Source organism: Neovison vison, chromosome 13, assembly GCF_020171115.1.
Source record: "Neovison vison isolate M4711 chromosome 13, ASM_NN_V1, whole genome shotgun sequence".
Lineage (NCBI taxonomy): Eukaryota > Metazoa > Chordata > Mammalia > Carnivora > Mustelidae > Neogale > Neogale vison.
Window position 1 is genome coordinate 72,220,635 of NC_058103.1, and position 22,217 is coordinate 72,242,851.

Sequence of the window (22,217 nt, forward strand, 5' to 3'; positions counted from 1 at the left end):
TACTTGGTACTTTTGTGCCTGTGGGAAACGGGGTAGGAAAGAAGAACCTGGAAGGGCTTTGAGACAGGGACTGAAATTCCCTTGTTGGCTTGGTCAGCCATCTTAGAGTAGTTTTTCCTTTCTCAGTAAGAGGTGCTAAAACACAATAAAGTCAGAAACAAAACAGAAGGTAGAGGTAAGTTAATAAAGCAACTAATACAACTATGGTTCCGCTTAGGTGTCCAGACTCAAATTCACCAACATAGATACTTCGGGAAAAATGCAGAGGGAAAAGAGGAAGGTCTTAGGATCCAGCTTTGAGAAATACCAACATTTTAATACCAGCATCTTAAGAAGCAAGAAACTGAAAAGATGGGTGAAAGACCCAGAAGAGAGTTGTGGGCCTTCCCTGAGGCCAAGAGATGAGCATTTCCAAGGGGAGGAAGTGTCCAGCAAGTGTTACAAGAAAAATTATTGAAAACCGGGCATTCACAAACCGTGGAAAGAACAAAGATGCCCTTCAATGGACGAATGGATAAGGAAGATGTGGTCCATATACACTATGGAGTATTATACCTCCATCAGAAAGGATGAATACCCAACTTTTGTAGCAACATGGACAGGACTGGAAGAGATTATGCTGAGTGAAATAAGTCAAGCAGAGAGAGTCAATTATTATATGGTTTCTCTTATTGCTGGAGCATAACAAATAGCATGGAGGACAAGGGGAGATGGAGAGGAGAAGGGAGTTGAGGGAAATTGGAAGGGGAGGTGAACCATGAGAGACTATGGCCTCTGAAAAACAATCTGAGGGTTTTGAAGGGGGAGGGGAGGTTGGGGGAACCAGGTGGTGGGTATTAGAGAGGGCACGGATTGCATAGAGCACTGGGTGTGGTGCAAAAACAATAAATACTGTTACGCTGAAAATAAATTTAAAAAAAGAAAAAAGAAAAGAAAACCGGGCATTCGTTTTGGTGACACAGGAAATTGGTGATATTGCCGTGAGAGTTAATGAATGATACAAGCAAAAGACAGAAGAGGTGCTCGCTTTGGCGGCACATATACTAAAATTGGAACGATAGAGAGATAAGCACGTCCCCTACGCAAGGATGATACGCAAATTCGCAAAGCCATTCCATTTTAAAAAAAAAAAAAAAAAAGACTGCCGTGAATTAGGAGTAGAAAATGGACACCATCCCTCCGAGGTTGGTTATGCAGACCAAGAGCGAGAGAGGGTATTAGCATTGGAAGAAAAGGGCTGGAGATGTTATTTTAAGAAGAGGGGAACTTTAGATTATTCAAAAGAAGACGGGAAGGAACCGGAAGAGGGAGAAGAAAAGATAAGAGGCCGGGTGGAAAGAAATCCATAGTACTGCGAATTCTCTTGCATTACTACTGATCCACCCAGCTGAATGTTTCCGCGGTTTGAATACCTAAGAGGCTTTCAGCCAAGGGGTTTTGACGGGTTGGTATTTGTTTTGGATTGTTCCTGCACTAAGGCCTTCCCTCCTCTGCCCTCTTCCCCTTCTTTCCCCGCCCAGTCGGTCTCCGTCTACAGCCCCGGTCAGTGCCAGCCACTCCTAGCAAAGAAATATACTGCCTGCCCTATGAATTCTTCCGGGTCTCCAGGCAGGGCCACGCCCAGTCTCAATCTTGCCCGGCCGCCCATTGGAGCGCGCTTCCCGAAAGACGCATGCGCACAGAGGACGTAGTCGCTTCCAAGATTGGGCACCCCCCCACCACCACCACCGCGGCCACCAAATCTTGCGCAAGCGCGTTAAGTCCTGGTCGCTATGCGGGTGCTTGTGGGTGAGGGAGGGCGGAAAGGGAGAGTCGGGGCGGGCTAATGGGAAGGTTGAAACAAAACATGAGAGGCGGGAGGCCGTTTCTGAGGGAGGGCACTAAACCGTGCACAGGTGATCGTGCAGCAGCCTTGGCCTCCTACCCCAGGAAGCCGAATCTCCCCAGTCTCTGTGACCTGTGTCACCTCTGCATCGCGGGGAGGGGACGAGAAGGAGGGGAGAAGTCTGGAATCAGATGGGATGGCAGCAGAGGAGGGAGCCGCATGTGGGGACGGAAGGCGACCCCGAGAGGATAAATTACTCGTATTTTCTGGTCAGGTGGCGGGACGGGCTTCATTGGGACAGCGCTAACCCAGCTGCTGAAAGCCAGGGGCCACGAAGTGATGTTGGTCTCCCGAAAGCCGGGCCCCGATCGAATCACGTGGGTATGTCCATCCTCTGGAAGCTGTAGGGGAAGGTCTGTTTTGGAGGTGCAGGGCGAGCCCCCACACCCACCCCTCAGCACTGTGTTTTCCCTGACAGGATGAACTTGATACGTCGGGGCTGCCCCACTGCGATGCCGCTGTCAACCTGGCGGGAGAAAACATCCTCAACCCTCTCCGAAGGTCAGCCAGGCCCTGAAGCTGATATCCATATGAGCAGAGGGAGGACTGTGTGACCCTGATGAGAACCTGTGAGCTGTGGAGAATGGAGATGTCAGATTGAGAACTAAAGTCCAATCCCAGACTCCTCATCCCGCCCCACTTCCCTACACACCCACCTGCCCTTCTGTCCTCTCAGAGATTGACTTTGGTCCTCACTGATAACCAAGGATGCCCAAAATATATGCCTTTTCTTTCTCCAGGAGAAATGGGCCATTTCTCTAAAGCACAATGTGGGTTTTTGCTAGAAATGGGTCTGGATGAGCCCCAGGGAAAGAGGAAGGGGTGTGTGTGTGTATGTATTTAGTGGCTCATTTCCCTTTTGTTTCTCCTGCAGGTGGAATGAAAGCTTCCAAAAAGAGGTTCTCAACAGCCGCTTGGAGACCACCCAGATACTGGCTAGAGCCATCAACAAGGCCCCACAACCCCCCCAGGCCTGGGTCTTAGTCACTGGTGTAGGTATGTCCCAAATCACACACACACCTCCATATTAGCCAGAGGAAGAGAGAACGCAGAAGCTCAAGCCCTTCTAGTTCCACATGCCTCAGAGTACTGGTCTTTTCCAAGCACAGGAAATTCCTAGGCCCTCCATCCATGCATATTTCTCCTGACCTTTGTGTACTTTCATTGAGAAATGGGGATCCCTAGAGGAAGAGGGGATAGTGGTACTGCTCCTGATGCTGGAAACAGTCCCCCCTACTCCCAAGTCCCTTGCTTGTCACAGTAAAGTTCTTTAGGAACAGAATTCCTGATTCTTGTATTTCACCACTGGGACCGGACAGAACATGTATCAGGCACTACTCTGTTTTGCTGTATTACAGCCTTTAATCCTTATAGGAACCCTAAAGGTATTTGTTATGATTCCCATTTTAAAGATGCCAACAGAAAGCTTATATACCTTGTCTGAAGTCACAGGCTTAATGGCTGAGCTAAGAGTAGATCTCAAGTAGCAGATCCCTAAGTCTTTGCTCTTAACCACTACAATCTAGCAGCCCTTCAGCTTTGCCCTGCAACTAAAGATAAGTTACCCCAGCACAGGAATGGGTCAGCCCATGGAGCAGCTCAAAGGGAAAATATCTATGGCTTTGTCTTCCCATGGGAATATCCCAGGGGCCAAGGAAGGTGAGACCAAGAGGAACATTGCCTGGTCCCCAGGCAGGACTGGGGACTCGGGGCAAACCAGTGCTGTTCCACTGGCAGCTTACTACCAGCCCAGCCTGACTGCAGAGTATGATGAGGACAGCCCAGGAGGGGACTTTGACTTTTTCTCCAACCTGGTAACCAAATGGGAAGCTGCAGCCAGGCTTCCTGGAGAGTCTACACGCCAGGTGGTGGTACGCTCCGGTGAGAACCCGGGCCTGGGCATCAGACAGGTTTGGAATGTCTTCCCTGGGCTGGGCGCATGGGGGAGTCAGGGTTGCTGAGCTTCCAGAGAGTGAGAGGAGGCTGCCATTTCTGCCCAGTCTGCAGGTGGGAGGACGGGAGGCCCCAGAGAGAGCTAAGGTAGGTGGCACGGGGAAGGGGAGACTGGGAGGAACAGCAGAACTGCCTGGAGACCAAGGAGCCTCCTATCTTGTCCCTCTTGCCTGCTCTAGGGGTTGTGCTGGGCCGTGAGGGTGGTGCCATCCGTCACATGCTGCTGCCCTTCCGCCTGGGCTTGGGGGGCCCCATCGGCCCAGGCCATCAGTTCTTCCCCTGGATTCACATCAGGGACCTGGCAGGGATCCTGGCCCATGCTGTTGAAGCAAGTCATGTGCAAGGAGTCCTGAATGGGGTGGCTCCAGCCTCCACCACTACAAATGCTGAGTTTGCCAAGGCCTTCGGCGCTGCCCTAGGCCGCCCAGCCTTCATCCCTCTCCCCAGCATGGTGGTGCAAGCGGTCTTTGGACGAGAGCGTGCCATCATGCTGCTGGAGGGCCAGAAGGTGGTCCCACGGCGGACACTGGCCACAGGCTACCAGTACTCTTTCCCAGAGTTAGGGGCTGCATTGAAGGAAGTCGTAGCTTAAGTGGGGAGGCTCCTGGCAGGGCCTGAAGCCTGTCCCTCTACAGAGGCTTCCTGGTTAGAGACTGAATAGGCCCAGGTACTCCGAAACCAGAAACCTTCTGGTGCTTAGGGATTCCTCTCCCCGCCCTCCTTGTTGTTCTCTTGCTCTGCCTTACTTAACTGAGAAACTGTCCACTGTCTCAAGGTTGCAGGCTCATCAAGTTGGGTCCTTCACCTCTTCAACTCCTTGTAAAAGAATTTCCAAGTTTGGTTTCCCTACATGTTCCATTACTGTCCTTTATATTGTGTAGGATCCTCTGTGACTGAGGCAATAAAGATAAATTATCTCACAGGCTTGTTTGCTTCTTTGGCCTAGATTCTTCTGGAATTTACATCCAAGAAAATGCCAGATGACTCCTCTATGTGGGATTTTGAACCTTATAATGGGCAGTATCTCCCTTCTTGGTCCCTTCATTGCCAAGAGCTGGTAACAAATCTGGGGTATGAGGTTAACGATAAAGGTGGAGACTAGAAAATGAGAAAAATGATGATCTATTAACAGTGGGTTCTGTGGTTCCTGCATACTTGTCCACATAGTCCCATTAGGGTGCCATCAGAGGAAGAGACAAGGCCACAGTCTAGAACAGCCTTCAATCAGTCACTGAACAGCAGTGAATTAATAAAGCAATCACATGTTAGTCCTGGGTCATCAAGCTGCAGTAGGACAAAGCCAACATCCCAGTCTATAAGAAACTGAAGACTTGCCTCTCATCTGACTGGGGCCACTTGGAACCAGCGGTTGCCCTAACACCCAGTTTGGGCCATATTAACCAGTCTCCTTTCTACCCAGAGGACTGTGGGCTGTCTTTGAGTCACCGTCACCCCCTAACAAAGTTTCCAACACACCTGCCCCCCAGCTCAGGTCAATACAGGCTAGTGGTATTGGACAGGAGTAATGGACAGGAGGGGTGAAGACACTGGGACCCACAGATTCCAGCATCACCCAGCTCCCCACACTGGAACAAAACTGAGGTGGCAGTAGTCAGCTCACTGTGCCTGAGAAGTCACAGCCTGGAAAGGACCACGTCCCAGGACTTGTCACAGAGTCCAGACAGCACAGAATCCAGCCCTACTTCTTTATCTGGTCTTGGGCTCTTTAGGAAGTTGACAGGCTCTGTATTATTCCTGAGGGAATGACCCACCTCAAGCGTAGAAGTAACAGAAAAGCATATTTGGGGGCTGCACCAAAGGAAGGTCTACTGACCAGTGCTGTCCACAGATGAATGTGTGAACTAGGGGTAGTCAGTTTCCCTGCACAAGACCTTAAGCAGATAAAGGACAGGAGGGGCACCTGGGTGGCTCAGTCAGTTAAGCCACTGCCTTTGGCTTAGGTCATGATCCCTGGGTCCTGGGATCAAGCCCCATGTTGGGCTCCCTGCTCAGGGGAAGCCTGCTTCTCCCTCTACCTGCTTGTACTCTCTCTCTATCAAATAAAATCTGGAGTGGGAGGGAGACAAAGGGCAGGATGTAGGAATCAGGATTGAGAGGCAATGTCCTTGTGTGACAGTGGTTGATCTGGTGGCCAGTCAGGCACCTTCCTTCCCACTTGGGACTCTTCAGTTTTCATTTTCCAGATAATTGGTTCATCATGATATAGCCTCTAAAAACCCTCCCATCCCCCTACACACAGACACACACACACACACACACACACACACAAAGCAGAAGTGGGGCTCACTTTATGCCACATATGTGTTCTGTAGAGAAAATGCTGGGGTCAGATCACATTAACATTGTCCTTGGAGAGCATGGCTTCATCTGTTTGGTGAACACTCAACACTTCGGCAAGTGCATCTAACCGGGGACTTTCTGACACATTCGCTCATCTGTAAACACTTGAACGCAACAGGAGAGCTGCCGTTTATAGGAACCCTGAGAGTATTTTGGTAATGCAAAGTCACCCCTAATTAACTGTTTTGTAAATATGGATTCAGGGTGTTTCCCAAAGGGGATGCAGCCATTATAGGGCATATGGTACCGAGGACCCAGTGTTACAATCTAGGGCCTGGGCCCTGGGGACAAATGGTCCTCAGCTCTGGGAAAGTGAGGTTTTGGTTAGGCAGCCTGTGCAGCCACAGACAGACACACCTGAGACTTGATGCGGGTACCTTTCCTCTGAGGAGCTTTCCCCTATGTTCTCATTTCTCTTCCCAGCCAGCATTTTTACCCCTGATTTACAGGCAGAAGTAAAGGCCAAACAGTTCCTTCAAGGTCACAGACAGACATAGCTGAGACCCGAAACCAAGTCTCCCTCTGCCTTCTCCACCAGCTCCCTGCTCCCCCAGTGTGACCCAGACCCCGTAACACTAGTCTCCCAAGGGCCCAGCATTCCCTTCGATGCACTCAGGAGCCCAGCCAGGCCTGGGAAGCAACCAGTCTCTCTGGCATCCAGAGCCATAGCCAGGGGGAGGAAAGACTTTACTTCCTTGCCACCTGCTCTTCTTTCCCCACCCCCCAAGCCTCCATCCCCAACTGAGTTTGAAGGAGGAGCCAGCAGTCCCCATCTCCAGGACCTGCTCTTCCCAGCAGGCCCCCACTCCCTACAGAAACCCTGTGCTATGGCAAGGTTGAGAACTTAAGGCTGAGTAGAACCTCTTGAGAGCTACCTGAGGTCCTAACTCAAGATGAGATCAAGTCCCACCAACTCAGAGTGAGTCTAGGTCAGGGTCTGAGCAGCACAAGGACTCTCACAGAAACAGCTAAGCTGGGCCAGGCTGAAGCTGACTGGGTAGCAGGCAGGCAGTCAGGCAAGTGAGGCTCAAAAGTTGAGACTCAGCAGGGCCTCTGAGAGCTGGTTGATGTCCCGGCAGTATGGCTCCCGCTGCAGGATGAAGTCCACCTTGTGATCCTGGCCCCAAAACACCTCGAGCAGCTGGCGCCGCAGCCGCTCAGTCTCCCGGGTCTTCCGGATGCCACTGCCTTTTTCCTCCTCTTCTCTCCCCTGCTGCTGCTGACCAGGTTCTGCGAAGCCCCTGGAAGGATGTTGAGCCTTAGAAGACCCCTGCGCCCTGGGAAGAAGCAGAGAGAGCACAAAGAGCCGATGACCATCCTGGAGGGAAGCAAGAGCTCAGTGGGCCTATTTCTGGCTTTGGAGTGGGAACGGGACCTGAAGTTCCCCAAGCTGACCACTGAGCGGCAGCATCAAGCCACTTTTGAAGGAGAGAAGCCCAGTTCCTTTAGAACCAGGAAGGTGAAACCTGTGGCTATTATGATCTAGTTCTAGTCTGATACATTGAGCACTTACTTAATGGCCCAGCAGAGGGTGTGCGGAATAAAACTGGCTATAAGCAAAAGCAACCACATTCCAAATAATCCACCAAAAATACGGATTAGGAGAGGAGAGGAGGGGAGCTCCCCTCCCAGCCAGGAAGGCCTAAGTCAGGATTCCCTGAAACACTTAAAAGGCCAAGCCCGTAGCAACGGAACCAGTAGAGAAGTAAGCTGGCCCAGATGAGATCACACTGCCCCCTACAAGGACCCTGCAGAGTGCCAGGGCTGGGGGCTGCCTAGGACAATCTGGGACATTACCTTACTGGCTTCTTTAGGAACTCATCCAGCGTGGGGCCGTTTCGCCCTAACGGGTCATCAGGAACCATGAAGAGGTTTCCCACAAAAGTGAAAGGCAGCAGGCTGAATGCAGAAAGAGAATGTATGGTCACAGAGGGGCCCTGATGAACCTCCCAGACAGCTGATACCAGCACCCCCAGAAAACTACTAGCCACCTTCCTTCAAGACCATATCAAGCCCCTTCCCAGAGTCTTCACCAGGTGGCAGAGCAGAACTGGTTTACAGAAAGGTCTAGGTACACGCCCTGTTCTCAGGGGAGGGTTCCCTCACCGCTCCCTGATGATTGCCATCCACTTCTCAGACTCCTCTGCCAGGTCCCGGAACTGGTCATTGGAGACAATGACCCCATCAGTCTCTTCAGCCAGCTTCACCATGAACCTGTCTCAAAAATCACAGCAGCCGTTCTGGGATTCTCCAAGGGCCCCAACCCTAAAGAGTATGATCAGCTCCCATAACCCACTTCTGGGGATGGAGATCTGGTCCCCCACCTCACCTTGACCCAGCCACCAGGTGACTGACAGATTCAGGTGCCATGGTTGGAGAGGAAAGAAAGATGAGTCCAGTGTGGTGTCCCAATAGCATCCCCTCCACCCAACACTTTGTGCCTCATTATTGAGAAACAGTGAGATCTGGCTCCAGCTCTGTCTTCTTCCACCCTACCTCACCAGTCAGTCAGAAATCCATCATGTTCTCCTCTGAAAAGCCTTCCATTCTGCCCCTTCCTTTCCAGTGCTACCATTACCCTTAGCTATTCAGACACTAAAGCTGAGACACTCCATAGCCTCCTGACAAGGGAGTCCCCTGACCCCAACCATTTACCACATTCCAGTCTCTCCTACCTTCCCCTAAACAAATCTCTCCCCTGCTTGCCCTTTATCTACAGAGTAAAGTCACAGGCCTGGCAGCTAGGGCCTTCTAGAACCCAGCTCGAGCCACCCTTACAGCCTTATCTCTCCTGGTATTCCTAATGAACTTTCAACTCTGCCGAAATCAATTATCAGATAACACCCCGTTCTCCAAATATGACCTGTGCTGTCACCAAGTTTCTCAAACTATTGCCTCCATCTGGAGGTGCTTCCCTAACCTCACTGATGAACAGAATCACCAGGAAACTTTTTTAAAAAGAGATGGCTGAGCCCCCAATTTAGTAATTCTGTTTCCACAAGACTAGGATGGGACTCATGAGGCAGTGGATGGGGGTCCTTTTTAACAGGTCTAGAAACCAAAAGATGCAGCCCAGCCCAGCCCCTGTCCTCAATCAACAAAAAACTGGCAAATCCCTCCCTTCCCAGAAAACCCCCACCAGAAGGGGGCGCCCTCTCCTCCAGGTTGCCACTGTGGTTGGTTTGGGGCTGGGGTGGGCTCTGAAGTCAAGATCAGGCCTTCCCTAATCCCAGCATCCCCACCTCCTTCTACCAGTGCCTACTGCTAGGTGCTAAATAAGCAGGCAGTATTTGAAAGCCAGTGTGGCATACAGGAGACTAGTAGTCAGGATTCAGTGTAACAGATGTCTAACTCTTGAGTTTCTGTCTGGGAAACAAATGAAGGAGATAACATACAAAGTACATGGTATCAGAGGATATGCAATAGCCACTTGCAGGTTAAGGGTATTTTACTATGGTGTTACTTCATCTGTTGCTCAGCACCCACCCATTCAGTAGGCCTGGGCCATGCACCACTGTGTCGTTCACTGTAACCAGACAAAATTCCAAATTCGCATCGGGCTCTCTGCCTACTGGGACCTACGTAACTGTACAGACACGTGCCTTTAAAATTCATTACAACTGACTTGCTCTTCAGTTTCAATTCTGTGTCAATGCTGCTGTGGAAAGGTTCCATATCTTGGATAATCTGTGAAATCTAGACATAAAACAGAAGAGCATTGGGAGAAAGTGAACTGCCTTTTTATAGAATACCATTTGCTTGTTAGGGAGAAAACGTTAAGTATTTGAAAAGACAAAAGATATAATCACTAGAGTTTGGAAACTAGTTTTTTCTCTAAAACTGAAAATCCTAGAGAATAAAGCACTTGTAAAATTTTTTATTAGTTAATTAGCTTTTAAAATCTGCCCGTTTCTGGACCGCCTGGGAGGTTCAGTTGGTTAAGCATCCGACTCTTTATTTCGGCTCAGGTCATGATCTCAGGGTCACGGGATGGAGCCCCGCATTGGGCTCTGTGCTCCATATGGAGTCTTCTTGTCCCTCTCCCTTGCTCCTCCCCTCCACACCGCCTACCCCTTCTCTCCCTATCTCTAAAATAAATAAATAAAATCTTTAAAATCTGCCCATTTTCCCACTGTGTGTGTCCCTTGGGGAGGGAACGTGCCCTGCATTTTTCATTTAAACAATCTGGCAACTTAAGGTCTCACTTTTCCTTTGCCACATAATAGCTCTGGTCGAGAGAGTTAACCTAGGTCTGTGGTTCTATATGACAGAGATGAGACCCACTGCTACACTTGATTGGGTCCGTGAACAGTTAAGGAATATCACTGTACACTTGCCAAGCATCTTGAATAAGGCAAGCATATTCCTTAGCTCCTTTCGATATTCACAAGGAGGGTGACAATGAATAGGACCCTGAGACAAAGAGGTCTGACCCCTAAGAGACTGGTCCACAGGCAGAGTCAATGAACAGTACAACTTGGAGCTCAAATTCAGATCTTCCAATTCTAAGTCCAGTGCTATTTCTGTCAGATGTGTGTTGTATACTCCTTTAGCAAAGAGTCTTTTGTGTCTCTTCATTTGACTTGTGATTTTGAACATGTACCCTGGCACTTCCCGAATGCTGGGAATTTCTCTACCTGTTTGGAAATGTGGGCTTTCAGAAGGTACCTGTCAGTTACTTACGTTACCAGCTTTCCCAGCTTTCCATTAACCTAGTATTTTCTAGACAGGAAGGCACTACATAAATCCAAAGCAGCATTCAGTTTGAAGAACGAGAAATGAATAAACAGGCAAATGCAGCTGTCCACCATGTGCCTCATCGCGCCTGCAGGGCAGGTCTACTGACCCGTTTAATGGGTGCACGGAGGAACGACTGGCCATCTTCCCGCTACCCAGCTTAAGAGACAGCACAAGGGGTCGGGGGCTTCTGTCTCTCCCTCAGTTCCCCCACTGTGTTCCTGGAATCTCAAGACAGGGGCCAGGAGAGAATCGAGTACCTATCATCATAGGAGGAGATCCTCTTGCCATCCATGACCCGGGAGGGAGTGAGGGAGAGCAGGCTGAGGGAGTACAGCTTTTGCAGGAAGTGGCCCTCTAGAGAAACACAGGCGCACAACGGGGTTATCCTTGGGATGAAGCGTGGCCTATCCCAGGTTATAAAAGACCAGGCCCAACTCACCTCTGACCCTGGCATCCTTACTGAAGCGCCACTGAGGCACAAAGACAGTTATGTCCCGGTGGCCCCGGTCCCAGAAGTACTGCACAGCAATGGCGATGCCCCGACTGGAGAAGTAGTGCTGGAGGCCGTGCCTGCGGTGGGAAGGGGTCAGTGCTCCGGGGCCCCAGAAGAGGGGCTGCTCAGCACACATCCCCGGCATCAGGAACACCGACCATGCCCCCAACCCCACCCTCAGGATCCTCAGGCTCACCAGGTACTCACACCATGGCCACATTGCTGCCATCAATGACAATGTGACGGAGGTCTGGCTGGCCAGGCACATTGGCAAGGCACAGGGTGAAAGGGTCCCGCAGGGCCTCCTGGAAACGCTGCGTGCCGGTCACCAAGTTGCCCCCACGCGTGCCTCGTTTCCATGGAGACCCACGACCTCGCGCCACAACCTGCTGCTTGTCTCCCCGATCTCCTCGGTCGCCCCGGTCTCCCCGGTCTCCACAGTGCCACGGGGGCTCGGGTGCAGGGGGAGGGCTGGGCACCCTTGGAGGCGAGGCCTTCCCGTTGTGGAGCCGCTGGAGGAGGGAGGCTCCCCGGGGCTGAGCTGCCCTCTGACAGGGACCCTGTGCAATAGGAGGCTCACCCTGGACACCGACTGACCTTCCCCTGTCCTGAGGCACCCCCTCCTTGCCCAGGGCCTTCCCTGTCAGGAAAGGCCCTAACTGCCCTACCACTCCCCCTCCTGACTGTGATCTGAAGGCCCCTGCTTTCTCCCAGGCCTCTTTCCCAGGCAGCTCCTTCCACCCCACTTCCATCTCCCTGGGACCACCCTGCTTCCCTCCCTCCTTCTCCATAACCTGTCTCTCTCCCCTTGACTCTTGCCACCCCATAGGTCCAGGGTCCAGGGACTCCCTCCCTTCACTCGAGGGAGCTCTAATGCCCTGGTACTGAGCATCCAGTGGGCCTGGGCTCCCCCTGCCGCAGGGTGGCCGTGGCTGGGGCCCCTGACCCCTGGTTGCCTCCTGCACCAGGCTCAACAGTTCCTCCTGGACAGCCAGGGGCAACCGCAGCAGGGCCTGTGTGTGGGGATCCCTGTAGGGCTGCAGCAGGGCAGAGAAGTCTCCTAGCACTCCGGCACACTGCAAGGCTCCAGGCGATCGCCCCGGCTGGAAGTCCCAGCTCAGCCGCTCCACCAGCTCCTCCACTCTGCTCTGAGCCATGACGAAGGCCTCAGTCAGGCCACTGACCATCAGCGAACCAGGGGGCCCTGGCATGAGGTGGGCTGATGTGCTCCAGACCAGGCAATCAAGGAAAAAGCCCTGGGCTCCCAGGAAGATGCAGTGCAGTTTGGGTGGGTAGTGGACTTCATCCTGCAGCTCAGGACTGCAAAGACCCTTCAGGAACTCCTGGGAGAGGAATTTGGGGCGGCAGGTGGGGGGGGGGCGATAGAGAAAAAAGAGACTGCTGGAATTCTACATGGCCAGTAGCTTCTTCAAGCCCATCACACTCCACCCTGAGCTCCAAGATACCTGGGCAGAGCAATGGAGCTCCATAGATCCTGACAAAGGTGAGGATTAAAGGGATCAAGAATCTACTTCTTTCGGGGCGCCTGGGTGGCTCAGTGGGTTAAGCCGCTGCCTTCGGCTCAGGTCATGATCTCAGGGTCCTGGGATCGAGTCCCGCATCGGGCTCTCTGCTCAGCAGGGAGCCTGCTTCCCTCTCTCTCTCTGCCTGCCTCTCCATCTACTTGTGATTTCTCTCTGTCAAATAAATAAATAAAATCTTTAAAAAAAAAAAAAAGAATCTACTTCTTTCCTTTTTCAGCTGATAGTCTATGGCTAATATTTCCATTTAGAACTTGGCTCAATTTAAGACACTGTTATAATTAACAAGGCTGTCTCTCTGAATATTTATGCTTGCATGTGTGATAATATTTCTATCGTAATGACTGTCATTGCTAACTTTTGCTGAGCTCGTGCTTTATCTCATTCACAATAAGCCAATGAGGTAGACATTGCTATTATTCACATTTCATAAATAAGGAAACAGGAGACTCTGCACAGGGCTGGTAGCTGGTGGAGCTGTACTGCAACCTCTGACCCAAGGAAGCAATGTGGCCTGGCTTCCCCTCCCCCAGTGAATTCCTTGGTGGGGCCTGCTTGCCTGGATTATCTCCAGTCTCCCGAACACCACAATTGATTCCAACACAATCACCTATCTCTAAGTCGTGGCAGAACCTGGCTCACCACGGCTGAACCGAAACCGAAACTCCACAGAAATACTATTTGCAAAGTCCCTCCAAGTTTAGAGTCACTGAGGTTGCCAGTAAGACAACCAAGTAGTGAGTAGAGATCCTCCCCAGCAGGCCCTCCACTCCTCTGCTTGGTGTAGAGGAGGGAGTCGTTATTCCCTGAAGGGGCAGACAGGGGTGTTCACCTTGGCTCTGCTGGCGTTCTCCTTGGGGCCCTCCAGCTGCAGCCAGATGTGAGGGTTCTCAGAACAGTCCTTAGGGAGGACACTCATCCCCACGCTGAAGATGCGCTCCACGTAGGGTTGCTGCTCCCGCACCTTGTCCTCGGCCTCCGCAGACACGGCAAAGCGGTCAGGGGACGGGGATCCAGCCCCCCAGGTAGGCATGGCTGCCTGGCCACCCAGCCCTGGAAGGAGGGAAGGCAGCTCTGAGCCTCCTCGCCCGCTCAACCCAAACTGTGGTCTCCCAGCCTACACTAGCGATCAACAGGTCGCACCTAGTTATCGATCTAGTAAACACCCTAGGTCCATCTAGGAAGGGAATGTCACATTATCCGGAATCGGGTCTTCTCTCCGAAGAAAGTCATGGGCAAACAAGGCTGCCTCCTGGGGATGGGCATCTGGCCTCTGGAAAAGGCTGGCCACGGCCCTAAGCAGGAAGAGTGGGGGGCTCCAGCTCGGTCTGGAGGCCAGAAGTGGATAGATGACAAAACAGTCTCTCTCTTCAGAGTCTCTACAGTCTCCGGGTCCAAACTAGCCTCTTAAAGACGAATCCTCACTGAGGCTTGAACTGGGATGCCCTCCGGAGTCCCTAGTCTGCCATTTCCAAGGTTTCTAGCCCCTCCCACCTCTCCCCCTCCATCCGCCGTCCGCCGTTCCTCTCGGTGGCGCTACGGCCCCACCCGGGGACCGACGCCAGGCCGGGTACCGCCCACGGCCGCCAGTAGCCACCGCCCCCGGCCGTCCCTCCCCCCGGCCGCGCTCTGCACTGGGGCTCCGACTTGGCTCCCCCCGCCCGGGCGCGGGGGAGAGGGCGCCTACCCGCCTCGGCCGCCCGCTTCGGCCTCAGGCCCGCCGGCGCCTCTCGATGCCTGCCCGCCCCAGCTTCGCCCGCGCCCCAGACCCAGCGGAGAAGAGCTGGGGGGCCACGGAGCCGGCGTTGGGGGGCCGAATCTGGGCGGGCCTTCCCGAAGCCCTCACCCAACTGGGACCTGTCTTCTCCACATCTCGAACAGTTTTTTGAGTCACTTCCTGGCCGGGGGTGGAGTCAGCCAGACCCCACCCCGCTCTGGGCTGGCTCCCGGCCTTAGCGCGCGCCTGCCGCCGGGCTCCTCCCTGGCCCGCCCACGGCCCCGCCTTCGGGCCCGCCCACTCGCCCGTAGGTTTCTCCCCCTGCTCGGCATCCCAGCCTCTCGGATGGGCTAGTCTCTCCCCTGGGTCTGGGTTCCAGCTCGTTCTGAGCAGCTGTTTTTCGGGAGAGAGGAGCCACTCGTTGAGAGCTGGAAGTGAAGAACGCCTTAAAAGGGACTCATCCTTTACTTTCGGATGAAGATACGGAAGACTAAGGAGAGAAAGAGACTGGCCCACGGTCACAAGATACTGACACCGTTGGCTCAAGCACTTTCCACCAAAACAGTTGTAGGGAGAAGACAGGGCTCTAGCTTTCGTCCAACAGCCAGAAGGAGCCGCTGAGTGGGCTGTTGACTAGCGGGGGATTTTGGAGAGGGCAGGAACAAGGAGAAAGAGGGGGCTGTAGGGCTGTCTTGGGCACACATGCACTTACGCACCTACAGGCACTCACATTCTCACATTCTCACATTACGAACACACGAAGTTCTCTGGCGTCCCAGACGCAGCCTTTAGTGCTCTCCAGAGGGGCTGCCCTGGGTTCTGGCTTTAGCCATCCTGTCTGGCTGTTTCATCGCCCTTCTCCCTCCTCCAGCCCAACTGCTGCTGTCACTTCATGCCCTGCCAAGGAGGAGGGAACTGCAGTGACAGCGGGAGAGAGAGGCTGGACAGAGTTGTGGGGCACAGAGAGGTATGGAGAGAGGGATGCTGAGACCAGGGGACAGTAAGACCCAGAGAGAGGGCTAAGGAACAGGGTGAGAGGTAGTGAGAGTCCACAGGAAGAGGGAACTGAAAGGAACACGGAACTGAGAGGGGGCAGAAGACAAGGAGGACCTGTGGGTCACAGAGCCAGTCAGCCATGCTGGGAGCCAAGCGACACTGGCCACCAGGTCTCCTATCCAGTCCCCGGCTGCCCTTGGCCCTGATGCTTCTTGTCCTAGGGTGCGGGTGGGCCCAAGAGGGGACAGAGCCTGTCCTCCTGGAGGGTGAGTGCCTGGTGGTCTGTGAGCCTGGCCGAGCTGCTGCAGGGGGTCCTGGGGGAGCAGCCCTAGGAGAAGCACCCCCCGGAAGAGTGGCATTTGCCGCAGTCCGAAGCCACCACCATGAGCCAGCAGGAGAGATCAGCAATGGCACCAGTGGGGCCATCTACTTTGACCAGGTAATCCCCCTACCCTTGTCCAGATGACCTGTAAGGACCTGGAATCAACTGCCCAAACCTACTTTGCTCTTAAGGAAAAACCCCCTACTGTGTGACGAGGTGCTCCTCAGCCCCACTGCCCATCTCCCTTCCCTACATTCCTACCTACATACCTCCTTGTCCTTTCTCACCATTTCCTTCGAATTCATGCCTTCCTCCTGTTCTTGTCTACTTGCCACCCCTTCTTTTCCTAACTAACTACCCCTCCCCACAACCCAGTAGTTTCTCTGATCCCCATTCAATAGAGTCTGCTTCCCACAGGTCCTGGTAAATGAGGGTGGTGGCTTTGACCGGGCCTCAGGCTCCTTCGTGGCCCCTGTCCGTGGTGTCTATAGCTTCCGATTCCATGTGGTGAAGGTGTACAACCGCCAAACTGTCCAGGTGACCTGTGTGCTAGGGCCCTGTCGTGGCTCAGGAGGGGAGGGGAGGGAAAGGGAATAAGTGGAGTCCAGCTGTGACTCCTAGGTAGACCCTCCATTGACCTGTGTGTGTCGGGGGAGGGGGGTGGCAGGAGCAAGGAAGGAATATAGCAGCCAGCAGAGAGTGTAGAGGAGGTAGGGGCCAACACTGGCCACCTCTCAGCCCTCCCACAAGAGTGCACTGAGCTCCAAGCTCCCAAGATCACTGAGTCCCTTGAGGGCTGGAGAAAAGAAGAAGCCCTTGGGAAAGTGGAGGTCTTGGGACAAGGGCTGGGGAGAAATTCTAACTGGGCTCACCTCCCCAGGTAAGCCTGATGCTGAACACATGGCCTGTCATCTCAGCCTTTGCCAACGACCCTGACGTGACTCGAGAGGCAGCCACCAGCTCTGTGTTACTGCCCCTGGACCCGGGGGACCGGGTGTCCCTACGCCTGCGCCGGGGGAACCTGCTGGGTGGCTGGAAATATTCAAGCTTCTCTGGCTTCCTCATTTTCCCACTTTAGAGTTTCAAGCCTTTCAAGGATCGGACTCTAACCCCTGCCTTCTGCCCTCTGCCCTCTGCCCTCTCTTGCCCCAGAAGCAGCATCTTTGGGGGTAGGAGAAGGGCTCCCTCTGTCTGCCTGTATTCTACTTTCTTGCATGGGACCCTGTTCCTAACGCCCAAGGTGAAGAGTGAGGAGTAGAGCTGCGGTGTCTGAGGACCTAGCCCCTCGGACCTCTCCTCCCACCCCCAGTCTCCCACTGCAGCGCTTTGTACCCACAGGGTTTGCCAAGTAGGGAGACCTGTGCTGCTTTACAGACTCTGCTCGTCCTGTTCCTCTACCCCCAGCTCTCCACTCAGTGCTATTTAGGGACAGGTGGCCCAGGTGAGCCTGACAGGCCCCCACTGAGGCCCAGATGGACCAGCCTCAGTGTACCCTGCAGGCTTCTTCCTATGAGGTGTTCCAGCATCACGGATCTTGGCCAGCACAATCAGAAGCTGAGCCAGCACCATGTGGGCTAGGGCAGGAGGCTTAGCCACCAGCAGAACTGTGGGGAGGACCATGGCGTGGCCTGGAGCCTATGGCTGGTGGGGCAGGAAGGGCATGTGCCCAGCCTGAAAAGGGTATATGTGTTTCATTTACATGGGGGCAGCCAGCAGGCAGTGAACCTGGGTATCCATCTGGGCCAGGTCCCGGATGGACTCTGGCCCTCCCCTCCCCATCCAAAACATGGAGTGTATGTGTTCGCTCTAGCCAAGAGACAGTGTGCTGAACTTCCTTAGATGGCTGGAGGTAGGGGTAGAAAGTCACATGTGAGCAAGTGTAGATCTCCAGGCATGGAATGTGCCAATGACAAGGCCACCTCCTAGAACGGCTCTACCTTTGCGATCTGAACTTCAAGCACTCTACACTCTGACCATCACCTCCTGGCTGTCTCAGTGACCTTCCTGTAGCTGTTCCAGACGATCCCTCGGCCTCTCTTCTTTCTCCTGATTTGTGCTTTCTTGTCCTCCTTTCTTAAACTTCCTCTTGTCTTGGATGCTATGATTTATCCCTTCAACCACTCTCCTGCGGATATTATGAAATCTCTCTGTCTTACCATGCTGTCCCATTCTCCCAGCATGGATGAACCTATCCGTAAAGCAACTAGAGAATGATGGTCAATGAGAGACTGCAGGATCCCTGAAGAGACAAGATGCCATTACGATTTGGATCAGGGGTTCAGGTATGTGGCTGAGAAGATAAATGTAAGATTGTATATTCAAGTTAAATAAAAAAGTTTGTTGGCAATGCTTGACTTAAATAGGAAATACCGATGTGAATTTGCGGTTTTCAAAAGAAATAACTTATTCAAATGTTGTCATGTATGTAGCCTAGAAACAACATCGGGAAAAATCTGATACACATTCTTAACCTTGGATCTTTGCCTCAAATATTATTCACCTTTAAAATAACCACAGGGGAGGGGCACCTGGGTAGCTCAGCTGGTTAATTAAGTGGCTGCCTTCTGCTCAGGTCATGATTCCAGAGTCCAGAGATCGAGCCCCACCTTAGGCTCCCTGCTTAGCAGGGAGTCTGCTTCTCCCTCTGCCCATTCACCCACTTGTGCTGGCACTCTCTCTCTCTCTCTTTCTCAAATAAATAAATAAAATCTTTAAAAATTAATTGTTTATTTAATTAATTAATTTAATTAGATAAATAACTCAGGGGACAGGGCACCTGGCTGGCTCAGTCAATGAAACATGTGACCCTTGATCTCAGGGTTGTAGGTTGAAGCCCCACATTAGGTGTAGAGATTACTTAAAAATAAAAAATCTTGGGATGCCTGGGTCGTTCAGTGGGCTAAGCTGCTGCCTTCAGCTCAGGTCATGAACCCAGGGTTCTGGGATGGAGTCCCACATCGGGCTCCTTGCTCGGCAGGGAGCCTGCTTCTCTCTCTGCCTCTGCCTGCCTCTCTGCCTACTTGTGCGCGCGCGCGCGCGATCTCTCTCTCTCTCTGACAAATAAATAAATAAAATCTTTTTTAAAAAAATAAATAAATAAAAATTAAAAATCTTTAGTAAATAAATAGAACTCAGTGTTCCTTGGAGAATAAATAGTTCCGTGTCTTAAATAACTCTAGGCCTGGAACCTGTTCCAGGAACATGTTGTTAATGACAAAAAGCAAGGATACTTGTTAAACTGTATAAGGTAGAGCTGAAAGGCAAAGGAATTCATCTTGAAATGCTCCCACCTGACATGCTCTGACAATCTGATCATCAAAAGGAAAAAAATAGGGGCACCTGGGTGGCTCAATCAGTTAAGCACCTGCCTTGGGCTCAGGTCGTGACCTCGGGTTCCTGGGATCAGGCTCCTCACTTGGTTGGGAGTCTGCTTCTCCCTCTTCCTAGCCCTCTGCCCCTAGCCCCACTTGTGCTCTCTCTCACTCTCTCTCTCAAACAAATAAATAAAATCTTCTTTAAAAAATTTTTTTAAAAAGAATATAAGTAATCCGAACAAGGTGAATTTTTAAAATCCATGACTCTGGAGTGACATTCAAAGAGGAAAAGGTCACTATAAAATGGGCAAAAAGATGATTAATATACCAAGTGGAAAAGAACAAATATAATGGCATATTTGTAGTTAATTCTGATAAGTAGGAGAGTATGAAAATAGTAGGTATTTTATCTCCTCAGACTTATTTGTATAAATAGGGAGGGGTAGATACCTGGAGCGCTGAGTAATTCCAGAGAAGGTTGGAACTGTGTCAAGAATGAAGAAGGCTGATTGGCACCATCTGGTCATATATTACAACTAGGACGAAAGGGAGTCCAACAGTGTGTTGCTAGATGATGAATTAGTCAACGTCTAAAAAGATAACTGCCCACAGCTCAAACTTGGTCCTTCATCTCTTGGGAAAGGGATCCTCCATATTGCAATACTAATTACAATGAGACTGTAGTAACAGTAAACCCAAAATAATAACGGCTTACCCAAGAAAGATTATTTCTGTCTCACATGGAAGAATGCACACATGAACAGTGTAGGGCCGGATTGCGGTTTTATGATCATCACAGCTGAGTTTCCCTTCTTGCCATTCTACCATCTTTTGCATGCCATCTCATGGCCCAACCTGGCTCCCTGCACTCCAACCATTACATCAGCCTTACAGCCCCCAGGAAGGAGGAAGGAAGAAAGAGCCACCAGCTCGCTTTACAGAAGCCTTCTGAAAGATGCACCCCACATTCCGGTTGCATGTCATTGGCTATGGTTTAGTCACACCTGCCACACCAGACCAGAGAGAGAGGCTAGGTAGTAGAGTCTTTATCCCAGGCAGCTATGCTCAGCTAAACATCAGTAGTTTTACAATGAGGAAGAAGAGGAAACTGTATATATTGTGGGGGGGTGGACAACTAGATGTTTTTGAAAGTGCAATGGGCTACAGACATTTGTGAATTGAATAATGACAGTGAAGTTGTTGTAGTGGTTTTCCGTTGCTCTATAACAAGTTACCATACATTCAGCAGCTTAACACAACACCTACCCATTATCTCACAGTTTTTTGTAGGTCAGAAGTCCAGCAAAGCATGACTGGATTCTCTATTTGGCATTTCATAAGGTTGAAAGCAAGGGCTGCCTTCCTTGCTGTAGGAGAAGAATCCACTTTCAAGCTAATTCAGAGTTCAGTTCCTTATGGCTATAGGACTGAGGTCCACCATCTTTGAGCCAACAATGCTGGGCCAAGTCCTTCATACATTATGAACCTCCATGACCCACCCATGTCTCTGATTTCAGTGGAGAAAGTTTTCTGATTTTAAGTGACCATGTGATTAGATTGGGCCCACCCAGGTAATACGGGATAATCTCCCTATTTTAACCTTAATTACATATGAAAATTTTCATTTTACTATGAAACATAATTCAAGTTTCCAGGAATCAGGGCATGGACATTTTTGGAACATCTGCATGGAACATGGACATTTTTGGAATATCTTCATCATTAAACTTAAAGATGTCATCATCTAAAGGAAAGGCATCCAGCTACAACACTAATCACGTGGAAAAATGTGGGCTTGAGGAACTCTCGCCCTACTCAAGGTAAACACTGGCTCTGATTTTAGTCATTTTAGAAGGAGATCCACTTCCCAGATCCCAACCAAGAATTCATTGATTAGTAATACTAAACTTCATCTGCACTGAGATAGTGTTCTTTTGGGGGATATGCAAACTGAGAGAATATCCATCTCTTGGGTCTGCAAGCCCATTTTTATAATAAGTGTAAGTATAGGTGTAATAAATTTCATGTAAATTTCCTTGTAAGATGTGTGTGCTTTACCAAAATCATGCTTTTAGAGAAGTTAATACATTATATTGGTGATTTTATCGAAATATGAGGATTTAAGTTGACAATCAATGTTTAAGTCATTTGATTTGTAAAATACATAGATTTTGAATTATTGGGTATATAAATCATGTTTAAATGTTTCGATGATTTTGCTTAAGTAGGTTTACAAGGTAAATAAATTAAACAACAAATAAAGCACAGGTGGCGGTCAGTGCTCCTCTCCAGGTACAAAAACTCCTTGGACTTTAAGGATCCAAAGACTAGAATCCAGCTGTCCTACCCCCCTACACTCACATCCTGACAGCAGATTGCAGCAGAGCAAGTCTCATCACTGAAAGATGAGCTGTAGATCTAAACTCGTGGTATCCAGCCACCCCTGGTCCTCAAGCCTCCATGCAGGTCTCCTCTGGTTTCCTCTGCCAGGTGTTCTCCTCATCCTCCCCAGCATCCAACTGAAGCCTCTGTTCTCTCCTGAAACCTTTCACACCACCAGCTCTGCCCCCACTGTTGGCAACAGACAGCCTCGCTCCCAGAAGCAGCAGAAACACCAGGCAAGAACCCTTCCGACCACCACATCTAGAAACTCACCATTCTCATCTCTGCTTCCTCCTATCTGGCTCAGTAGAAGACGGGTCCCTCTTCTTGTCAGGGCAGCCATCTCCATCCACCAGTCACGGAGCTCACTTCTTCCAGACATCCTCTTTTCTTTTCCTTGCTTCTCTCTGATAGGTGCAACCTCTCCCTCTGTACTCCTTCCCTTCAGCAGTTGACTAGACTCAAGTATCTTAAATCTGAAAGAGGAAAAAATGGGTGTGGAAATAGTTGTAG

At 51.2% G+C, this 22,217-nt stretch overlaps 3 protein-coding genes and 1 non-coding gene across 11 annotated transcripts; 3 read left to right on the forward strand and 1 right to left on the reverse strand.

The window, feature by feature from the left end:
• The first annotated feature begins 902 nt into the window (after positions 1 to 902).
• SDR39U1 (short chain dehydrogenase/reductase family 39U member 1) lies at positions 903 to 4,763 on the forward strand. Of its 4 annotated transcripts, none has more exons than XM_044230938.1 (6): positions 903 to 1,778; positions 2,100 to 2,206; positions 2,304 to 2,386; positions 2,760 to 2,881; positions 3,623 to 3,766; positions 4,018 to 4,763. In XM_044230938.1, exons 1-6 carry the CDS (start codon positions 1,673 to 1,675, stop codon positions 4,428 to 4,430), a joined length of 975 nt encoding a protein of 324 aa, XP_044086873.1. In that variant the 5' UTR covers positions 903 to 1,672; the 3' UTR covers positions 4,431 to 4,763. The 4 variants fall into 4 exon arrangements, with proteins under 4 accessions (XP_044086873.1, XP_044086874.1, XP_044086876.1 ...); XM_044230939.1 differs by having other exon boundaries at positions 903 to 1,766; XM_044230941.1 differs by having other exon boundaries at positions 1,686 to 1,788.
• LOC122894898 lies at positions 1,020 to 1,123 on the forward strand. The gene has a single exon (XR_006381899.1). It is a non-coding gene; the product is annotated as a U6 spliceosomal RNA (small nuclear RNA).
• A 1,367-nt stretch (positions 4,764 to 6,130) lies between the features above and the next one.
• Positions 6,131 to 22,160, reverse strand: KHNYN (KH and NYN domain containing). 5 transcript variants are annotated; one of them, XM_044231395.1, is made up of 8 exons: positions 21,978 to 22,151; positions 13,806 to 14,026; positions 11,640 to 12,775; positions 11,379 to 11,509; positions 11,197 to 11,293; positions 8,306 to 8,413; positions 7,997 to 8,098; positions 6,131 to 7,476 (listed from the first exon to the last, which is right to left on the reverse strand). In XM_044231395.1, the coding sequence occupies exons 1-8, from the start codon at positions 22,084 to 22,086 to the stop codon at positions 7,227 to 7,229; spliced, it is 2,154 nt and encodes a 717-aa protein (XP_044087330.1). In that variant the 5' UTR covers positions 22,087 to 22,151; the 3' UTR covers positions 6,131 to 7,226. The 5 variants fall into 5 exon arrangements, with proteins under 5 accessions (XP_044087330.1, XP_044087335.1, XP_044087331.1 ...); XM_044231400.1 differs by lacking the exon at positions 21,978 to 22,151 and adding an exon at positions 14,661 to 14,837; XM_044231396.1 differs by lacking the exon at positions 21,978 to 22,151 and adding an exon at positions 14,117 to 14,450.
• On the forward strand, positions 15,722 to 17,462 carry CBLN3 (cerebellin 3 precursor). The gene is made up of 3 exons (XM_044231401.1): positions 15,722 to 16,125; positions 16,426 to 16,545; positions 16,889 to 17,462. Exons 1-3 carry the CDS (start codon positions 15,826 to 15,828, stop codon positions 17,084 to 17,086), a joined length of 618 nt encoding a protein of 205 aa, XP_044087336.1. The 5' UTR covers positions 15,722 to 15,825; the 3' UTR covers positions 17,087 to 17,462.
• Positions 22,161 to 22,217: the final 57 nt, after the last annotated feature.

What these genes read in the sequence shown, in the direction of transcription:
- SDR39U1 (XM_044230938.1), top strand. Translation starts at nt 1,673, where the DNA reads ATGCGCACAGAGGACGTAGTCGCTTCCAAGATTGGGCACCCCCCCACC. An exon ending in GCCCCGATCGAATCACGTGG is followed by an intron (nt 2,207 to 2,303) that starts GTATGTCCATCC and finishes TTTCCCTGACAG; the next exon opens with GATGAACTTGATACGTCGGG. An exon ending in CCAGGTGGTGGTACGCTCCG is followed by an intron (nt 3,767 to 4,017) that starts GTGAGAACCCGG and finishes TGCCTGCTCTAG; the next exon opens with GGGTTGTGCTGGGCCGTGAG.
- KHNYN (XM_044231395.1), bottom strand. Translation starts at nt 22,086, where the DNA reads ATGTCTGGAAGAAGTGAGCTCCGTGACTGGTGGATGGAGATGGCTGCC. An exon ending in TAAGGATGCCAGGGTCAGAG is followed by an intron (nt 11,294 to 11,378) that starts GTGAGTTGGGCC and finishes GTGTTTCTCTAG; the next exon opens with AGGGCCACTTCCTGCAAAAG. An exon ending in ATGGCAATCATCAGGGAGCG is followed by an intron (nt 8,099 to 8,305) that starts GTGAGGGAACCC and finishes TTCTGCATTCAG; the next exon opens with CCTGCTGCCTTTCACTTTTG.
- CBLN3 (XM_044231401.1), top strand. Translation starts at nt 15,826, where the DNA reads ATGCTGGGAGCCAAGCGACACTGGCCACCAGGTCTCCTATCCAGTCCC. An exon ending in GGGCCATCTACTTTGACCAG is followed by an intron (nt 16,126 to 16,425) that starts GTAATCCCCCTA and finishes TGCTTCCCACAG; the next exon opens with GTCCTGGTAAATGAGGGTGG. An exon ending in ACAACCGCCAAACTGTCCAG is followed by an intron (nt 16,546 to 16,888) that starts GTGACCTGTGTG and finishes TCACCTCCCCAG; the next exon opens with GTAAGCCTGATGCTGAACAC.